This window comes from Pseudopodoces humilis, chromosome 2 (genome assembly GCF_049639895.1).
Source record: "Pseudopodoces humilis isolate 2021_Gansu_Grassland_sample_001 chromosome 2, ASM4963989v1, whole genome shotgun sequence".
NCBI classification, from domain to species: domain Eukaryota; kingdom Metazoa; phylum Chordata; class Aves; order Passeriformes; family Paridae; genus Pseudopodoces; species Pseudopodoces humilis.
In genome coordinates this window covers 109,593,559-109,614,409 of record NC_142201.1, presented here as the reverse complement: position 1 = coordinate 109,614,409, position 20,851 = coordinate 109,593,559, and the positions used below count along the sequence as shown (strand labels likewise).

The 20,851-nt window shown below is 49.4% G+C and overlaps 1 protein-coding gene across 2 annotated transcripts in view; it reads left to right on the top strand.

The window, feature by feature from the left end:
• Positions 1-20,851, top strand: part of IGSF3 (immunoglobulin superfamily member 3) — a 92,789-nt gene that overhangs the window by 45,288 nt on the left and 26,650 nt on the right. The window contains exons 3-5 of one of the 2 annotated variants that reach the window (XM_014253503.2): positions 15,250-15,660; positions 16,483-16,872; positions 18,496-18,897. In XM_014253503.2, the coding sequence (XP_014108978.2) occupies positions 15,250-15,660; positions 16,483-16,872; positions 18,496-18,897 (1,203 nt within the window). The remainder of the gene's footprint in view (positions 1-15,249; positions 15,661-16,482; positions 16,873-18,495; positions 18,898-20,851) is intronic. The other variant, XM_088051205.1, reaches the window with a different exon arrangement.

Genomic DNA, 20,851 nt, shown 5'->3' with positions numbered 1-20,851 from the left:
CTTGCCCATGGGGATGAAATGGTTGTGTAAAGGATAGCAGGTTTCATGCAGAAGCAGTGCAGCACCCTGATGGGTTCAGAACCTCATGAGGTCTTGCCCCTCTAAGGCAAGAGGAGCCCCAAACAGCCCTTGCCATAATCTGGGGCAAGATGTGGCCATCACCCGGTGTCCCCTGGCACCTACCTTCGGTGGCACCCCCATGTCTACCTTCCTTTAGGAGGAATGGCCCCTCTGTTGGGCAGTGGGACCCTACAAGAGTCCCTGTCAGTGCCCCCACCCACAGGTCCAGCTGCAGGATGCAACAGCTCCCAGGTTTGATGGGAGTGTGACCTGCAGGACACAATTCCCTGGGTTCCTTGGGAACTCTGGGGAATCTTCCCCATGGACTGGAAGTCTTTGCTGGCTGGTAGGGGTTAGCATAACAAAGTGTCAGGTGAGAGGGAGGCATTGAATTTCAATAAACCAGCAAGTGGGGAATGAAATCTCCTTGCTTCTAATTCCAGCCCAGGCGTCCCTCTTGCTTAGCTTGGAGCAAATCTGCTGTAATGCATAGGAAACAGCTCAGCAAGTGCAGCTCTGGCTGTCATCGAGGTGCAGGCTGAGGTTTATTAAAGATCTGCAGAGGTCTGTAAAAAAAAAAATAAAATATATGATCATCTTGGGCTTGAGTCATTGCAAGTTAAATATTTGAATAGGTAGGGGCAAGCATTTTGCTGAAATTGGATGATCCTTTCATATTTATGTTTGGTTACGCTCGCTCCGCGTGTATTTGGATGCTTGGCCAGGGGCGGAGAGGGAGGTGAGGAATGAAAGGGACTTGGTACAGAGAGGGGAAAACAGGAGCAGGGAGTGATTAGAATGGAGAAGAAAGCAAAGGAAACTACTGAAGGTTAAAAATAATAACAGTTAGGCTGGGGGGGAACCAAGAAGAGGCAGCAAAATAAATGGGGGCCTTTGAAGAAAAAAGAGGATAGACAGTGAAGCCTTTTATTAAAATCTAAACGGCTGACTCTGAAGATAAATGAGGTTGCAAAGAAACAATGAAAATAATAAAAAGTGGAAGACAGGAAGAAGGGAAATATTTAAAAAGAAAATGAGAGGTTTTCACAGGTGTGTGCGATTGAGCATGTCAGCAGAGATGCTCTGTAATCTGCTCTAATAATGTGACAGCTACTGGGGGCTTTGGAATAACAAACATAGTCCAAACCTTGCAATTATTTTTCCAGTGAGGTGAAGTTTCCTGAGTGTGTAAAGCTGACGGTGTCCTCCTTTTGTGTATCTCTGGGGCTGCAGGTTACAATCCAGCCTTTCCTTTCTGGGATGTGTCAGGAGCTGCTGCATGGACAGTGAGCAAAGCCTCTCCCAGGGCACTGCTGGCTTTTGTAGGGAGCAGGGAGGCTGGAGAGGCAGTGGTTCAGTGCTTGCCTGGGGTTGCACAGCCATCAAGGTACTTCCACCACCAGCAAAGGGACTTTGATCACGCCTTGGGAAAATCCTGCTGTTTTCCACCCAAAAATGTTGTGCTGCAGGGGGCTCTTGGCCCTGTTTTGGTCTGTTCTGCTGTGTCAGTGGAAGTGGTTGGTGATTTTGGGAAAGAAGGATCAGGGCACCCTGCTTTATAAGGAGGACCCAACCTCCTGTTGGGCTATTGTGGGGATTTGTAAGGTGGTCACCTTGTTTTGTGTAGGTCCTTGGCACTGTGGGAGGTCTCTTGGCTTGGTAGGACATGGCTCTGGTGGATAAAGATGTCAGACTGTGCAGAGCAGGCTGGGGCATTCAGTGCTGCCCGTCTCCGTGAGTAGCTGTGCACTGTGAAATGGGGAAGGGCTGAGTTCATTGACCTTGCTTTTCCTCCTTTCCCAGTGGACCAAGGTGTGCCTGACTGCCAGCAGGCACAGTCTTGCTGCCATCCACCAGCCACACATGCATCAGTCCCTCTGTGGAAATGACATTTCCAGGAGGGAGCCCGGACTTCATAGTTCAGTGGGAAGTCCTGTCTCAAGATCTCTCTCAGCAGTGTATTGGTCTGCACCTAGGGCAAAACCACAGCACTCACCACCAGCTGTAGAGGTGGAAAACAGATACATGACTCTTTTCCTTAAAGGAAAAACATTGAATCACAAGGACCTAATTGCTTAAAATAAATGCAGGAAAAATAAAAAAAAAAGGTAGGAGGAGACTGGTGGAGGTGAAACTCAGTGAGCCAGTGTTGGTAGCCCCTGTTAGGCTGCACATCCACCCACTCTGACTCCACTTCTGTGTTCAGGGTGAATATGACATATTTCTTGGGGATGTGGCTGGCTCTTACCCACCCTTAGCCAGTGTTTCCACAGGCAAACATCTTGTGGGTCATAGGGGAGAGTTCCAAAGCCAGTGGAAGGCCATGCTCTCGGTGTTCTCAGTGTGGTGGTGTGTACCTCTGCAGATCTGGGGGTAAAGGAGAGGCATTTATCATTTAAATTCCTCCTAGGAATTTAATCTTAACATTTTTCTCATATTGTTTCTGGGTGCTCTTGGGGGCTGAATTTGCTTTTGGTGGCATGAAAGCAATTGGCTTTTCACTCGCAACTTGTGAGGTAGTGAGCTTTGCATTTTGCAATTTTTGCATTTTGCAGTCTTGTTACCCCCACACCTTTGTGGATACCCTTAAATTCCTGAAATTATCAAGGTGAACTGCATGGATTAAAGTCTGCTACAAGTATCTGTTTTAACAGCAAGGATAAGAGGCTGCATTAGTTTAACTGAAATCACTTCGTGTGGATTTCCCTGGCATAAACCAGACCTTAATAGATCCAGAATGTCTGAGGATGATCAAGTACTCAAAATTGCAATGAATTTTATGGGAAAATAACTTTCTGTCCCTTTTATATTGTGGGTTTTTTTTTGTTTTTTGGGTTTTTTTCCAGTGATGGCTAGAAGAATTAACATTTTTCTTAAACAAGGGTGTTTGGTTTGTTTGGCTTTTTTAAACTCACTTCCCTGCTTATTTTGGGGCAGCAGTGTACAGTGTTGCTGTATAGTCTGTTTTGCTATAGAGAGGTGGCATTTCAAAGAACCAGGCTAAAAGAGCTCTTTGGAGCCTCTGCTATCTCTGCTATCAGGCCACAGAGTCTTTCCCAAGGAATTTCTTTGCCAGGTATGCCTGTTAATGGGAGCTGTAAGAGTCTGACTGAAACCCCCTTCCTTTATGTATTGATTTCCCCACTCTCCCATCTGTGCTGTCATGATTCCACTAGTTCTTCAGTCACCCTTGAGTTTGCCAGGGCACAGGAGATTTGAATACCTAAGGTGCTCAAGCAAGGATTTTAGAAGACAAAAACCCCCCACCAGAATAATTACATGGAAAAAGAAAAGAAAAATAAAAATAAAAAAACCTTCATACCATTTTAATGTAACAGAAGAAAAGGAACAGAAGAAAAGAAAGCTCTTTTCTTCCTTTTTGAAGGCTGTGTTTATAGGAATTTAACTGTGATCTAAAATATGATAGCCTTCAAAACTGTGCTGCTTTGTTACAGGGTACAAAACAGTGATAGGCAAGAAGGGAGGACGTGTCTTAGCTATGCCACACAACAAGGCTCTTGAATCTACCTTCAGTGGTTTTTTTTGAGTGGGTCCCATGTTTTAGGCAGGATAGAATGCTGATACTAGTGCTAACTTTGATGGAGATTTTTATAAAAGAAGTAAGAAGAAATGTGGGCAGAAGAACTACTGAAGTTTGGTTTCCTGTGGGTTTTGCCTCATGGTTGAATTGCTAAGTATCTAAAATAAAGTGCAGTCCCTACTTTTCCCTGATTGCCATTATTTTCCAGGTAACGTCTTTGGTGTCTGAGGGTTGACCAAACATTTCATTGTTTTCCACAGTGAAATATTAGTGTGTGGTGGGTATCTCTTCTGCTTCTCCAGCTATTTAATGAAATCTGTGAAACTTACTCTTGAACTGCTGTCTTCCCTTTCACTTTGAGAACTTTAGTCCTTCTCAAAGTAGTGGCCACTGGATAAGTTAGGTGGGAGACAGGTGCCAACACTACACTGTCAGGTGGTGCTGTCTCCTTTGGAAGCCTAAATATCTGTAGGGAGAGGTCAGCCTGAGAACATTTACCAGCCAGAGGCTGGTACAAAAGGTGAAGATGGAAAAAGATACTGTCCAAGAATTTTGCAGTGCTGAGAAGCCCCTCCTGAAGACTCATGGCTTTCAACAGTCTTAAAAGGATTACCTTCTGTCTTGCTCCCTCGTTTTTCTTTCATAGCAGCCCAGGACGTTTAGAGATCCCTCTCCCTGTAACTGCTCAGAGCTTCCCTCGCCCTCCTTCTGCTCCAGAGTCATTTCAGGCTGATGTGAGTTGGTGGTGTTTCCATTGTGCTGTGCTTTCCTCCATCTGCTGAGCTGACAGCAGCCAGCAGAGTGTCTGCTGCTGTTCCCAGGCATTTCTCTCTGGGTGTCTCAGCCAGTTAAAGCCTACCTCTGCCCAGGGCATTCCTGGGGAGCAGCCCAAGTGAAATGCTTCATGCTGGCCATTTTGCCATTTGCCTGCAGGATAGGGAGCAGCAGCTGGGAAGCTGGCAGCTTGCAGAGCCTTTTGCCCTCGGATGCAAGGGGGAAACAGGCACAGGGTGGGGAAACTGGAGCTGTCTGTGGATCTGGGGACAGGAGTGTGTCAGCTGAGCTTGGCTCTTACTCAGAGGCTTTACCAGTAGAAGGGCTGGAGGCCCTATAAATAAAATGCTGAATTCTGCTGGAGTCAGTGCTATTGATCCTGCACTGGAGACATCAGGGGAACTTCCTATTTACTAGTTTATTTTGTGACTTATTTTCTTTACTGTTTTGAGTGGGTTTCTTAATGCACTGCTTTGATGCATTGTGTGCCTTTGGGTTAATGATGTGCCAAAAGCATCTTCTCCTTATTTTAATAAGAGATTTATTTCCTGAACAGTTATTTTTAAATGCCCACAGTCTCTTGCAAAGGATTTGGGGTGTCTTGGAAAACTTGGAGCACTGTTCCCTAGGAGACCTACCTGTGTTTTGGAAAACTGAGATTTCCCTTCTGACTGTAACCATCAGTGGCATGTCTGTGCTGCTGAGATCAATGCATATAAAAATTAACTCATTTATTAAAAGATGCCAATAGAGATGCCAGACTCTCATGCAGAATGTCAACCGGTTGTATGTGCCGCATTAGCTTTTCCAGGCTAGCTCATTGCTACACAATTGCACTTTTTGCAGTCTGGAAAGCCCAAAAGTTTCAAACAGGGCTGTTTCACCTCCCTTTTACTTATCCTCTGTCCCTCAAATTACCACCACCTGAACTAGACAAAGCTTGGAGAGGAGAGATGACTGTAGCCATGTGAGGCCAAACTGCAGAAGTACAGTAGAAAAACTTCTCAAAAAAACAGATTTGCAGAAGTGGATGTTACCTTGTTTCATCTATCTTACCTCGAGCAGATGGCAGAAGACTGTCAACTGTTTGGCTGAATTTGCTTTATTCATCTTAATTCTGCTTTCCTCATTTTCTAGTAAAGGGGAAGAGCAGGTGGTCCTTGTGGCTAGGGAACTTGGACTCCATCCTGCAAGAGCCAGACTGTGCCTTTCATTCATCATGAGAGTGCCAGCTTCAGAGTAACAGTTCTGACCTGCCAAAACCTTGTTGGAAGAAAGTAGCTTGGAAATATGCAAAAGAGCTACCACCCTTCCTTCCAGCTTCCAGAAATCCCTCCAGCTCATGCTGACTTTGTTGCTTGCTAGATGGTTATTGTCTGGTGAAGATGTATGTTTGTATAATATGTTACAAATAATTTCCGTGCTTTAAACAGGACTGACAGATGAAAAAAGGATTTCCACTGTCTTAGTTTGTGTGGGTTTGGTTTCTGCCTTAGATTTCAAAACTTCTTCTCATCTACCTGTTAACTATCCTGTGTCTCACAGTAATCTGCTTGTGAAGGATGTGATTCTCTCCTTCCCTGCCTGTGCATGAGGATGCCAGTGTCCCCTCTTTGTCTTTCCCTGGGAACTTAATACCCAGACCTGGGCTGAACAGGAATTTTAGCTATAATAATAGAGAAAAAAGCCTGATTCTGTGTATTCTTTGGTACTTTACTTGTGAGGGTTGAAATGGTCTGTTCTTGTGTGTTCAGCAGAAAAGTGGGTTTTGGAGAGGATAGACTCACATTCTGCTTGCAGAAACCATCTCCTAGGTGTGCCTTGGTCTGTGTTGTCTTGCCCTGGAGGCAAAAATAAATCACTGCTGAGCCTAAGGCGTAGGACAGAAGGGGACATTGGAAACTGTGATCATGGGCTTTGCACCTCTAGGGACAGGTTAGGTGCCCAAAGGCAGATGGGAGAAAGGTGCTTGCAGGTCTCAAAACCTTCATTATTGAATAAGTGAAGGAAAAACAGCTCTCACGTGCCCACCTTGACCTCCTGTGTGATCTCTGCCGAGCTCCTGAAGCGGGGGCACTAATCTCTGAAAGCAGCTCTTGCACTCTTATCTCCTGGTGTTGCTTGTATAGCCAAGGTAGAGGAGAATGAATCCTCCTTGAAAATTGATTTTTGAGAAGCGTGACTTACCTGTCTATAAAGCACCACAAACATTATTATAGTCCAGGGGGAATGTGGCCTGGGATGTGTTTTGAAATGATACTACATGACTCTCCCTGTTCAGCTGTTCGTATTGCCTGCCTGCCCAAGTGCACTAGGTGGAATGAAATCAGGCTTTTCAAAAAATTGGAGAAAAGAGGATTTTCTAAGCTTCCTATTTCTGTCATTTCTTAACTTCAGCTTCAGAGGTGTAAAACATTAAGACAGTATTGCCTGCACAGCTTCGGAGGAGCCCGGGCTGCATCAGCTCCGTGTTTGCTGCTTTTCTGCTTTTCCCTGCCTGTCCTCCAGGCTCCAGGAGGCTGTGGCTTAGCAGGTTGCCCTGTGCTGGTTTAAGCCACAGCAAATTCCCACATCCCTGCTCTTAGCTCACAAGTGCTGTTAAGTAAAAGACATCAGCTTAACCCTGGGTGGAAGAGTCGCGTGCTGATGCGCTCTGCCCTGGTGTTTGCAGTGGCTTAGGCTTGCCTTAAGCTGCGGTAGCTGCTGGTGCTCGGGATCAGTGGGAGAGTTAAACCCTCACAGAGGTGAGACTGGGCGAGAGGGAGGGAGGCACAGGGGGGATTTGTGGTCTGTCTCACCTTGGCTTGCTGCTGGGGGTTATTGCCCCCACAGGTGAGAGAGGCTGGTGTGGCACATGGTGGTCTGCAGCCCACTGCTGCTCTCCCTGGGTGTCTCCCCCAGGCTCTGTTTTGGGGGAGGTCTGTGGGGTGCTTGGTGGGGCTGGGCTGGGCTGGCAAGCCTGGCCATGTGTCAGTGAGCACAGCAGCTGGGGCAGGGACAAGTCCCAGGGCCAGCATCACCCAGAGCAGAGCCAGGGCGTGAGCATTACCTTTGGGAGAGCTGTGAGAGCAGGGCAGTGCCACAGTGTGCCTGGACCATGTCTGGGTGTGCTGTGACCACAGAGCCTGTCCAGGAGCCACCTCCTGTCAAGGGCTGGGTAGTCAAAAAGGGACATGCAGCCTTTTACCAAGCACAGGTTTCCTTGTTGCAGAGAAGCAAACATCCGTGTCCTTTTGGATGTCATCTCTGCCACCTCCTCAAGCCTATTTTTTACTTGCAGACTGATTTGCACAGTCCCTGCAGAGCGCATCTACCTCTCAGAGCAGGATTAAAAAAAAAAAAAAAAAAAAAAAAAAAAGTGTTCATGTGTGAGGGAATAAAGGTTTTCCTCCCTGAGCTGTCTGGGAGATGGAAGCAGGGGTGAATCCTGTGCTCTCTGCCACACACTCAGCTCACGGCACTTCTTGGCTGCCTCTCCGTCCCCAGCGTCTCTGCCCTTTGGGCTGCTGTCGTCAGGATTCACTCTGCTGACGCTCCAGATAATTCTTGCTTAATGAACAAATGATGACTCTCACTGCTGGGTGTACCCTTGTCCTTTTACCACCCCTTTCTGGTTTCTCATCTTTTTTTTTTTTTAGAATTTTAATGAGGTCGCTTGAACTTTTCCACCTAAATTAGCTGTCCTAATAACCAGATACTCCTTGGGATGCTTTGGGACATGGGTGGATAGAGGAGAAGGAGCTTGTTAGCAGGAGCCTGGCTTCTGCTGTTCCCAAAAGCAGCTTTAATTGGGGGCAGGGCCTGTGAGTGTGCTCCCAGCACCTGCCACACTGCACCCAAAGCAGTCAGGGGAAGGGGACTAGCATTTTTGGAGGAGCATCCACTCAGAGGAATGATCTGAACAGTGATGAAGCCCCAGAGTAAAGCCCAAGAGAAAAGGGGACAGCAGGTGCCCTTTTTCCTGGAGCTGAAGCACTTGTGAGAAGTTCAGAAAGCTTCAACTCCCCCAGGTGCAACAAGGACGAGCCAGAATTGGTGCTGAGCACATCTGCTCCCCTTGCACACGTGCCCTGGGTGCACAGGGAGGGGGTTTCTGATAGGATCCTGGGGTACCTGCTGCCAACCCCTGTGGGTCTGTGTGGGGCTTGGGAAGCTGCAGGAGAGCATTGCTGTCCCATGTGCCTGGTGTGAGCGTGCTGTCTTCTGTCCGTGACATCTGAGGGGTCTCACACAGCTCAGGTGTGTGGCTATGTCTGGGAAGCACCTCTTGCAGGGGGCATTGTGGAGACACAGAGCAGGCTGTGCAGTGGGATGGATCCTCTGCCACTGCTGGGGAGGGAGCAGAGCCACAGCCTCAGATGGGTAGGCTGGACGCGTGACTGGCGGAGCCCACGGCAGGCACAGAGAAGTTCGGGCCCTGAGTCGGAAAGCTGACCTAATTTTTACTTTTTGCATCTTCTGTCGGATTCTCTTCTCCCCTTTCTCCTACATTAGCTACTTCTGTTTTTTTGGTTTTTTTTCCTGTGCCCTTTCTCACTTGCTGCTTGAACTCACCCAGTTGCATTGGGGGATGCATTTCTATTGGCATAATCATTCCCGGCAGTCGTTAATGTACCAACAAGGATACCATTGTAATGGGAGGATTTATTACTGCTGCTGTGAAACAACTGCCATGCCGCCTCACTTAACTCTTCAGCTCCCCTCCTGTCTTCTGCCAGCAGCTCCATCAGGAGCAAACTGCCCTTTTAAAAAAGCTGCAAGCATGCAACCTGGGGATGTGTTATTTTATTCTGGTTTTTTCCTGCTCTTACCGTAGGATGCTGCAGTGATATGAGTGAGAGTGAGTTCAGGGCTTCACTATCCATTTCTGGATTGTGTTGGACTTTGTTGTTAAACTTCTCATTTAGAATAAAATTTAAACATTTCCATGAAGATGAAACTTATTTTGACTGCTTGTCTTTAGGTCACAGCAGTAGTGTGGCCTAAAGAACCTTGAAGGGAAGTCACTATTTCAGAGAAATGTATGACTCCTTTTTTAGTTAAGTTAAACAATTACTAGTATTTTATCTGCCTTTAACGATCCTTATTTTTCAGTGCAGATGGGGCTTTGCTGAAGGAAAATAATCCCCAACCAACCAGACTATTAATACTTGTTTTTCCCTGTGGTAGCCAGAGCCTGTGGCTATGTGTTGGTAGGCAAGGAGGAGAAGAGGGAAAGTTCTGCACAGAAACCCTGCACCCTCAGTCCCAATGAAAATACCTTTTGGGGTGGTAGGTTTTCCTTCTCAAATTCTGGTCCTCAGGTAGGACCTTGGGCAGTGGAGGGAACTTACAAGCAGCGACAATAGAAACAAAGCTTCCCTCTGCCTGCAGCCACCTGACAGTTTCTAGGTGGTACTTAAAAATAAGACAAGCTGAAGAGATGCTACCAGTGGCGTGATCAGCTCAGATTTTTTTCCCACTTGCAGAGGTGACATTGAGGGTCTCCATGGGTTTTGCAGCGTGACACGGCGTGTGTTTCCTCCCTGCTGCAGGCGCTCATGACTGACAGGGAGGAGTGCCTGGTGTGCTGCAGCAGGTATGGATCAGCATGTACAGCTAATTGCCAGGCACGAGAGCTCCAGAGGATTACACTGCTAATCTAGATATCGCTCCTGCCTTATCACCACCCCCTCCCTCCCTCCTGCCGCACGCCTGCACACGTACTTGGATCCTGTATGGAATAGGAATCGATAGTGCTGTGGGCCAGGGATGTGAGGAACATGGATCCCTGAGAGCTTCCAGTGGCTGGGAGACAGCAGGTCCTTTCCTGCTGCTCCTGTAGCGATGGGGAGTCTCTGGTGGCAGACCCTCCCTCCTTGCCTGGGGTGGCGTGGCTGGCCACAGAAGGGTTAGCAGATTTTGCAGACTAATAACAAAGTGCTGTGTTCCTCATATCCCCACCCTCATTGCCATTCAGGTGCCTCCCAGTGCTCACCTCTGGGTTCACTAGAATAACTCTGGCACCACTTTTCCCCTTGAACATCTTGTTTCTGTCTTGCACACACACCTGGAGGGCTTTGGAAGTTTTAATGGTGCTGAGCTGTGATCCCTGTGGGGCAACAAGATGTTGTGGGGCAGGTGGAAATGTAACTTTTGCACTAATTCCCTGCAAAATGCAGGGTATCCTAGCCAGAAATAGCTTCTTAGGAGTAGGGAATACATGTACTTGTTCTTCCTAAATAGTTCACACTTGATACTTGGTAAGCTTGGCTCTGTCCAGGTGGCATGAAGCAGGCAGCTGGGGCACAGGGTACCACCACAGAGTGTCTCTAAAATGTATCAGTGGGTAAAAGCTATAAGGAAATCCAAGGGAAGAAGAGATTGCTGAGTTTTGCTTGTTTTGCAGTGGCCCTGAGATGGTCCAGTTTTATTGGATAGCCTGTCTTAAGTTGTTTTACTCCTGAAGAGCCTGAAGTGTAAGGCTGCTGTGGTGCTAAGTGATTTTCACAGCATTGTTTCACCAGCTTGAGCTAGAGAGCCTCTGGCTCCCAGCCTGATGCTCCTCCTGCATCGCTTAGCAAGGAAAGGGAGTCTCAGGCAGGTTTGCTGCCTTGCCTGGGAGTAGAGAAAACATTGGTAGAGCTCTGCTTTGTGTTGGCTCGTAAAAGCTTTCATAGCCTACCCCTTGGAGGTGTCTGGGGTTTTGGAGAACCAAGGATGAACCAGAGCCAGCCTGGGGAAAAGTGAGACGCCTGGATCATCCTTGAGTGCATGGGCAGAGTTCAGCATGGCACTGGGAACTGCTGGAAGCCTGGAGCCTGTCCTGGGGCTGGGAGAAAAGTGTGTTGAGGTGTGCAGCAAGTGCACATCTGGGAACTCCAGTCTCTGCTCCCTGCCTGTTCTCTGGGAGACTGTAAGCCAGTTCCTTGTCCTGAAATCAGCTGTAATTAGCTCACTGAGTTCTCGTTGATTGTGTGCTACTGAGGTGTGTGCATTTGAGGTGGGTTTGATGGAGCTGGGTGTGCAGGCTTCCTGAGGAGGGCTGCCCTGGCCAGTGGGCAGCAGCTCTGAGCCCCTGGTCCTGGCAGCTGGGCCCTGGGACTCTCCCTGGCTGGGTCCCTGACACCCTCTAGTGGAAATAATTATATCTAATATTTCAGGAGCTTTCAAAACTTGGTGGTGGTTGTGAGCACCCTGTGCTCAGCAGGCCATCCAGTGCTCTCTGCAGTGACCTGTGGCTTGGGGATTCACAGGAGGTGCTGTATTCCTTGCTCTTCAGCATTGTAAGTACAAGCTCAAAGCTGTCAGCTGTGACTGGCTCAGGGATGATAGCACAGTAGGTTTGTTCCCAGGAATTGCTTTTCAATCATTCCTCTCCTTGTCCAGCTGCTTGCTGCCAAACCTAACCTTGATGCTGGTGAGAAGGCAGTTCTACTGATGCTTGCAGAGGGTCATGACAGCTGCAGGGATAGACCTGTGTTTGGGGACAAGGAGGAAGCAAGGCTGGATGCTGGGGGAAGTGCAAAAAAGGCTGCCTGGACGGCACATTGAGAAGAGAAACAGGCAGGAGCTGGGTGAGAAAGAAAGAGCAAACGGATGTGTCCTGCAGCATCCCACTTGGCTCTGACTCAGGTGTGGCTCTGCTCCCTTTCCTGCAGGGATGTGACTCTCATCTAAGCTTGTGCTTGCTTTCAAGTGAGGCTCAGCTTGCAGCGTGTCCCCAGAAGTCCTGGTGCTTCCCGCGGCAGGTGGCTGCGGGACGAGTGTGGGCGGCTGGCAGCAGAGCCAGGGCTCCCAGGTGAGCACTCTGCAAAGCCTCACTCATATCCTGATATGCAAACTGATGTCTGTGAAGCCTGAGCAGGGTGACTGCCTTGGGAGGAACTTCTCTTCTGAGAATGCACATCCTGCATGCCCTGTCCTGCCCTGGTGAGCAGCTTGGCAGTGTTCCCTGCTTCCCTTTTTCTCTGTGACTTCAGCCTGACGTGCTAAGCCATTCCTGCAGCTCTCCTGTTACACGGAGTCACAGAATGGCTGAGATTGAAAGGGACCCCTGAAAGTTACCTAGTCCAATCTCCCTGCTTGAGCAGGACCCTCCCAAAGCTCATTACTCAGGATTGTGTCCAGAAGGCTTTTGAGTATCTCCAGAGAAGGAGCCTCCACAGCCTCTCTGGGCAGCCTGTTTCAGTGCACTTGTCATCCTCACAGAAAAGTTTTTCCTCATGATTCTCTTCAGCACCACCTGGCTGCACCCTCTTGACTCCTGTCTTTTCAGACACTTGCATGTATTGATGAGGTCCCCTCTCAGTCACCCTCTGTTGGTGCAGGCCAGTGGGGTCTGTGTATTGGGAATAGCATTTTCTGTTCTCCTGCTAACTTCCCCCCTCACTGCACACAGTACCTGAGGCACATCTTGCAGTGTAAATAAAACAGCTGTTTGTGCATCGCTGGCCAAGCATGAGAGTGATGGTGTGAAGCACAGAGCCTCCCTGCTGTCCCAGCCACCTCTGGGCTTGTTCCTCCCTGATCATCTGCTCCTTGAAAAACTGGGCTTTCATTTATCAAACAGGTCTCACGTCTTCCTGGTTGGGAAGGTGGCACTGAGTGAATATATGTCCCTGCCATGCTGACATAAGACAACAGCCTGAAGGCTGTGTGCAGCCCAAAAGGTCTTACCAGTTCCTCTAACCAGGAGGATCTTGGTTGGCTTTTTTAAGTAAAGTAGCAGGAGGAATGCAGCACAGTGTGTCAGGTGTTACCACAGTTAAATTACAGCGCTAACCACACACCGACACCTGATTTTTCTCCAGGAGTGCACTTTTCAAAAACTTGCCTATGTGGGATAAAGGATGCTAGCCCTCCAGCTGGGTTATGACCTGGAAATATAAAGTCATGGCTCCAGCTGGCAAAATGATGTCTGTGCCAGCCTCCAACCTGCTCAGGGAATGGTGTGGCAAGTGTTTGCCTGTGACCCAGCCTTCAGACAGGCTTCCCAGCATTACACCTTGGAAGTGGGCCGCTCCACGTCTGGCAAGCCAGGTGCCTGTCCCCTCTTGGAGTGTGACCTTGGCTTGTCCTGCAAAGCCAGACAGGCTCCTGGGGTCAGCAGTTCCCTGTGCTTACCCAGAGAGCAGCTGTGCTGCAGAGCAGGGCTGGGGGGCACACAGGGCTCTCAGATGTGGGGAGAGAGGACAGGCACATTTCCTTCACAGGTACCTGCTTTCATCCCATAAAATGTGAGGCTCTGCATTCACAGTATCTCTGCAGGAAAGTCACTCCAGCAAGACGATCAGGCTTAATTTATTTAAATAACATAAGAGAAGTTGTAAGAGCCCATGGCTGGAGGGCGAAGAGAAAGGAGCTGTGGATCAGTGTGAGAATTACTCAGTAAGGTTTGAAATGAGAAGTTTAAAGCTTGTCGTGCAGGCAGCGTGAACTGGCAAGGTTAGTTGTTGCTGTCACCACTGTTTGGGAGTCAGGGCTAAGGGGAAAGGTGAGGTAAGAAGGATCCTGGCCAGAAACTATTGCCAGCGAGCAGGGGGTGGGGGTTCCAATGAGAGAGATGAGGAGAAGGGAGGCAGTAGAAGATGTGGTGGTCACAGGGACAGAGACAATGACCTGCAATGTAAGCAGCATTACAAGGTGCTTTTCCTGTCAGGCAGTAACCTGGGTGGTGAGTGTGTGGTAAAAGAAAATGCTCCCACCCATACTGGATGTGGGAAGATTTCCCTCTCATTCATTCCCAACTTGCTCCTTTTTTGATTTGCCCTCTTCTGATTTTGACTTTTCTGATGTAAATAATCCCAGTGGTTGATTTCACTGCATCTCATTGCTCTCTGTAGCAGTGCCTGAATGAAACAGATGCAGCTTCTGGCAGCTCAGCTAATTTTGTCAAACCATCCACTGCTGTCAATGAAACCAAACTGAGAGATGTTAATTATATTCCACTGGTATGTGGCAAAACCGTGGGCATTATCAGGCTCACTAACACTGCCTTGTCTGCAGAGCTGGGGAGAAGGTTTACATTCTTGTGTCTTGAGACAGCAAAGTCTAGAAAGGCTTTCTTTATTAAAAAGTCTTATCTTCTGGTGGTAGAACCTCTTGCTAAATCCAAGCAAGGTTGGGGGGGCTGCAGTTTTGGGTTTTCATCCTGATTTTAGCAGCTATACTTCCTTTCTTTTGGTTAATCAACTGGAAAGGTAGCAGTTTTACTGCCAAGTGCCTTGGTGTGGCTGTGTGCTGGGAGTGAGCGCTGGTGAGGATGCAATTGTACTGCTGCCCTTAGAGGAGCCAGTTCCCTCTGAATGCAGAAACCCCTTCCTTTGGCCTGAGGGGGTCATTAGAAGATGAAACGATATAAACAAAGGAGAAGAGAATTGGCTCTCCTGACTTTTTTATGAGGGAAGATTAAAGGAACTGAGTATGTTTGGCTTGGCCCCAGCAGTGACTGAGAAGGGGTGAGGACCATGCCAGGGCTAAGGAGTGGCTGAAGGGTGCGGGCAAGAGGGAGGTCACAAAAGATGCTGGGGTGGGGTACATGATGGAGGAGAGGCTCCTCATGACAAAACCTTGATAGGAAAAGGATGCATTAAACTGTGCTGCTCTGCAGTGTGGCAGAAAACCTTGTTCAGTTGCTGGGGCCCACTGAGCAAGAATTTAGGCACCACACTTGGAGTTTGTGCTGCAGGTCATGGTCTTTCCCAGCCAAGGGCTTTGGGGACAAGTCTCTTCATTTTAGGGGTTAAATGTGAGTTAACACAGCCTCGCTAATACTTAATGTTTAATTGCAACTGTAAAAAGAAACTTCTCCCCCAGCTCTCTTTTAAGAGAGCTTCACACTCAGCATTTTGGCATTGCTAACTCTGGGCTGTTTCTGTCCTGCTCTGCTGCAGTGATCCCGGACTCGCTGCGGGTGACAGCGGTCCCGCAGACGCTGAACAAGGTGGAGCACGACTCCCTGGAGCTGAAGTGCGAGGTGTCCAAGAGCACAGCCCAGCACAGCCACGTCTCCATCGCCTGGTACCGGCAGCGAGGCAGCGAGGCGCCCGTCGAGATCATCTCCCTCAGCCGCGACTTCGTCCTGCGCGCCGGCAGCGCCTACGCCCAGCGACAGGCCACGGGGGACGTGCGCCTGGACAAAGTTGGGGAGACCACCTCCAAGCTCACCATCTACAACCTCCACCCGTCAGACCAGGGCGAGTTTTACTGCGAGGCAGCAGAGTGGATCCAGGACCCGGACGATTCTTGGTATGCCATGACCCGCAAGCGCTCCCAGGGCGCCGTCGTCAACGTGCAAGCCACTGGTCAGTGTCCCCTCTGCCTCTTCTCCCTTGGCTGGGCAGCGGGAGGAGATGGGAAGTGGGGCTGTGCCTTGTTAGGTGGCTGGGGTTTGGCTCCCTGCTTTGCCATCTGTCTCACTTGGGGGGCTGAGACACAGCAAAGGAGGGCACTGCCTGCAGCCAAGGGAAGTGTCAGCAAAGGGCAGCAAGGGGGCTTGGGTGGCAGGCCCTGTCTCCTGATGTGGTCAGGGATCTGGGGCTGGCACAGAAGCTAAAACATACATCTTAAGCACTTGGTGCTAGCACAGACAGTGAGGATTTTGGTAAGAGTGATACAGCAGGGAATAAAACTAAAAACTTCAGCAAACGCTTTTGCATTGCACGAGGTCCATTTACAAGTCAAAATTCTTCTCCCAGCCCCCAGCACAGGCTCCTGCTAAGGATATAAAAAACAGATGAGCTCTTGATATCCCCAAAGGTTCTGCCTCTTGACTCTGCCTAAGCAGGCCATGAGTAGGACTAGGCTCCAGGTCATATTTCACGGTGGTACTGCATGCTGGTGTCACATTGGAGCTGCTAGCTGGAGGAAAGGGGTGTGACTGGGGAAGCCTTTGCTTGCTCTGTGCTTGATGGGCAAGAAGGTGCCTCTCTGGCAGCACAGCCCATCTGATCTCCCACAGCAAAAGCAAGTCCCTAACCTTTACACCTCTGGATGTGCTTGTCTGAGGGATATTGGCTATGCAGGGAGCAGCGAGGTGTGAACACCGAGGTGTTGTGAACATGAGGTGTGCTGGCTCTCCTGGTGGGCTTTGCCATCCTGACACGAGTCGGTCTGTGTGTCCCCAGACAAGGAGTTCAGTGTCCGGCTGGAGACGGAGAAGCGGATGTACATCGTGGGCGAGCCGGTGGAGTTCCGGTGCATCCTGGAGGCGCAGAACGTCCCCGACCGCTACTTCTCCATCTCCTGGGCCTTCAACAGCTCCCTCATCGCCAGCCTGGGACCCAACGCTGTGCCGGTGCTCAACAACGAGTTTGCCCAGCGCGAGGCCCTGGGCCAGCTCAAGGTGGCCAAAGAAAGCGACAACGTTTTTGTGCTGAAGATCTACCGCCTGCGCCTGGAGGACAGCGGCAAGTACAACTGCCGGGTGACCGAGAGGGAGAAAACCGTCACGGGAGACTTCATTGACAAGGAGAGCAAGCGGCCGAAGAACATCCCCATCACTGTCATGCCTCTCAGTAAGTAGGGGCGTGCCCATCCCCTCCTGGGGGCATTGCTGTGCTGGGCAGGTAGCTGGGAAAGATGTGATGTGCCCAGACCGCAGCGGTACGGGAGAGGGAGGGTAAGAGTTCACCTGCTGTTTGGGCTTGGAATCCCAGCTGGCAAGATATTTTTTTGTTGTTGGGAAGGGGGTGAAAAGGAGGGATGTGTGTCAGGTTCATGGGTGGGGAGTCATCTCCCCACCTTGGTAATGACACCAAGCTGGCAGTTCCGTTCTTGAGCTGAAGGTACGTGTGACAGCCTCTGACTTGCTCCTCACATCTCTCTCCTGGCCTTGCTCTGCAGGGAGCTGGGTGCCCTGTAAAGTGCTCAGCTTGGCCTTGGTTTATGCTAGGTTCCTGCAGGCTGTTATGTGATGGTGATTCAGCTGTCTTGCAAGACAGCTGTACTGGAAGAAACCAGGTGTGCTCCTTGAGCTCCAGCGTTCTTCAGCATGGAGCTCTGTCCTGGTCACTGTGTGTCAGCCAGCTCTGGTGAAAACAGCTGGAGACTTGCCTTGAATGTCTTTTATATTTGTCAGATAAACATGGTAAATACAGAAATAACAGGCTGAGAGGAGAGATTCCACCGACTCATTCCTTGTTTTGCTCTCTGAAACTCTGGTAGCCATGGCATGGTGAACCATGCATGGGTTGCCCAGCTGCAAGAGGATTTTGTGCTATATTGGCACAAATGTATACTAGATTTGTAGGGAAATGCAGTCCTTTCCTCTAGCTTTTTTTTTCCCTCCTCATTTCTCCAAAAGAAATTCTATTTCTTTTCTCTCCTACCAATATTTGGTCTCATTTGTTTGGCTTTGAAAATCACTCTAGCTAGAAATCTTGCATTGGACAAATGTCGAAAATGTATTGTTTCTAGACCCAGGCAACTTTCAGACAGATTTGATTCTTGCCTTTGATAAATCACCAGCTATAGGAACAAATGTGATGATTTTTTTAAGGGTGCTAGGTGTCTGTTACTCTGATGGAAGGCAGCAGGAGTTACCAGCACTCAGTATCTCTGAAAAGCCAGCCACAAAGCCTTACACCTCTGGGAAGCTCAAGATAACAGATTTTTTTTTGAACGTTACCAAACAGTGATAGCTACCTATAGTGTCACTAGCAGCGGGAATTTGGGAGAGCTTCTCCCAAAAGGTGTTGGTAGGAGTGGATGTGGCAAGATGGTGATCAGGATGACGTGAATTGAAAATTCCACAGGGAGCTGGAAGCTATTTTTTGTTTGGCAGAGCCAGTTGCACACAGTGCATACTGTAGCAACAGAAATTCCCTCAAGTTTTGCCGAGATCCCATCCCGGACCTGTGACCAGAAGACACGGCAATGTCTCCTGAGCCGTAGGCAGAGATTTCTCCCAGCTTTGGTCTACACCTGCCTTGAGTGTGCAAGTCACCAGGAGCAGCTCGCTGCCCACCAGCTGTTTTTGGATGTGGTCACGCATGAGGTTAAGACGTGCCTGGACCCAAATGCGTGGGCAGTTTCCTGCACCTGGTGGAAAGCGTCTCTGGCCAGCAGCGTCCTTCTTGCAGCCCGAGCAGTGGCGAGTGTGTATCATCTCCCCTGTGTGTGTGCGTTTCTCTCCTTAGAGACCAGCATCTCCTTGGAGATAATCAACAACGCCAGCAGTGTCTTGGAGGGAGAGAGCCTGCGCTTTGGCTGCAACGTGCGCTCGGGCCTGGGGCCCCAGAGCCGCCTCTCGGTCAGCTGGCAGCTGCTGGACAAGCTGAACCGGCGCAGCGAAATCGTGCGTCTGGACCGGGAGGGCACCCTGCACCCCGGCCCCGCCTACGCGGAGCGCAGCAGCTACGGGGGCATCCAGGTGGAGCAGGTCCGGCCCGGCTCCTTCACCCTGGAGATCTTCAACAGCGTCAAGGCCGACGAGGGCCACTATGAGTGCCGGGTGGCCGAGTGGACACGGACACTGGATGGGGAGTGGCAGATGGTTGGGGAGCGGCACACAAGCACCCTGGTGTCCATCACTGCTCTGGGTGAGTACTTGAGGCATGGGGGGCCCTGGGGCCACGGTCCCCCAAGTGCCTGGCCGTCCCCCAGAAGGTCACCTGCAAATCTCTGAGGCTGTTCTCAGCGCTCCTGCCTTTGCTTGCCAGCAAAATGGAGGCATCCCCAGCAGCCTGCCCACAGCTCCTCGTGGGCTTGTGCAAAATGCCTGCGTACGCCGTTGTGTGTGGAGGCAAAGTGTGAGGGGTGGCTGTGGCAGGAGCAAAGCAGGGAGTGGCTGAGGAGAGGGATAGGGCTTCCAGTGCCCTTCAGAGGAGAGAGGCTGCCAGTCCCGTGGTGCATCCTGCCAGTACTGGAGCTGGGTTTTGGTCAGTGCAGCGATGATGCTCCATTGGCACCCATGGACATTGAAGCCTCCTTGCCTGCCCTGGGTAAGCGCTACCTCTGCCCACACCAGGTCAGGAGTGCAAAATGCTGGGCATCTGTTGGCCCAAAAAGCAGAAATGGTGGGCATCTCTGACAGAAAGCACAAGTCAGGAATGGTCTTCGCTGCCCCTGCAGGGAGGCACTGAACTGCTGGCCCGGAAGCACCATGTTGTCCATGACCAAAGTAAACCAGTACCTGGGATCATTGTAGCTGGTACTCTGCTCTGTCAAGGGGCTCCTCTGTTCAAACACAATGAAACCAGTTCAGGAGAGGGCAGGTAGGGAGTTCGGCATTTTGCATGGATTGTGAGTTACTTTGGTCCTCTTGGGCTGGTTCCAAAAATGATCTGCAGAAGGCTGAAGAAGGGATGACTGCTTCTGTGAGGCCACTCATTTTTGGTATGCCAAGGCTAAGGCAATCAGGGAGCTCTACTGAAAGGCTGAGATAGGAATTTTGGCAGGAGGGTGGGGATTGTGTGGCTTTTATTGGTACTCTGAAGTATTAATCTTAAGCTTTGACAAGATGTGTGTGAGACCAGACTTGAAAGTCATATTATATTCTGATGAAAATCTTGCTTTTTTCTTCCTTTCCTGTCCTTTACTTTTGACCTCATTTCAGAGGCTGTTTTGTCTGGAGTTAGAAATCTTTTCTGTATAGCTTCCAAAAGCAGGTAGGGATGTTCTTTTGTAAAGAACTAAAGGGAGATTCTCATCTAGTTTCAATAGTGTCTTCCTCATTAGGTCAGCAGCATTTGGCCTGCTACAAGTCCCAAGTATCAGCCCTTCCCTTTACTCTGCCACTTGTAAAAGTCTTGAGATTAAGCACTGAGATTTTAAAATGTGTCACCTTTACTCTTGTTAAAATTTAAGATGCTCAGAAGTGCACAGCAGTTCCAGATGGAAAGGTTGTCCCTCCTCCTCCGCTCTTCAATCACCGGCTGTTGAGCATGTTCTGTCTAGTCCTAAGAAATCCCCAGGTCTCTTTAACTAGCAAAGCTGAAGTACCTCATAAACATATCGTGGAGAAACTATTGAGTATTGTTTTGCTGCTGGATCTGGTATTTTTTTGTTAGGTTAATGTTTTTGAAATGTCCTGAGAAACTCAGATTCAGGGTGCTAAGAAAAAGCAAGAGAAGTTTATGGCTTCAGAAACCACTGTTTAAAAAAAAAATGCAGTAAATTTAGTGACACTCACATTTCAAGTTAAGGTCTTATTGTTTGCCAGCCTGCCAGGGTAAGAAACTCCTTAGCTGATAATGTTCAAACCCATAAATCTAACCACAGGGTGCTTCAGAAGCAACAGCCAGAAGAGAGAGATGTGCTGTCAGAAGAGACCAGATGTTCCTGAACTTCTGAGGCTCTTGAGTGCATGGCATGGACTTAAGTCCCTGTCTTGCCATGGAAGGAGGGGGCGAGGGAGTGCTCATGTATTTTTGTAGGGAGGTTTGACAGAAAATCAATCCATTTTTATGCTTTTTATACCAAGTCCCAAAAGAAGAAGGGCTTTTGTTTGTTAACCTAAGGTCCATGACCATGTTGACAGAGTTGAAGACCTGG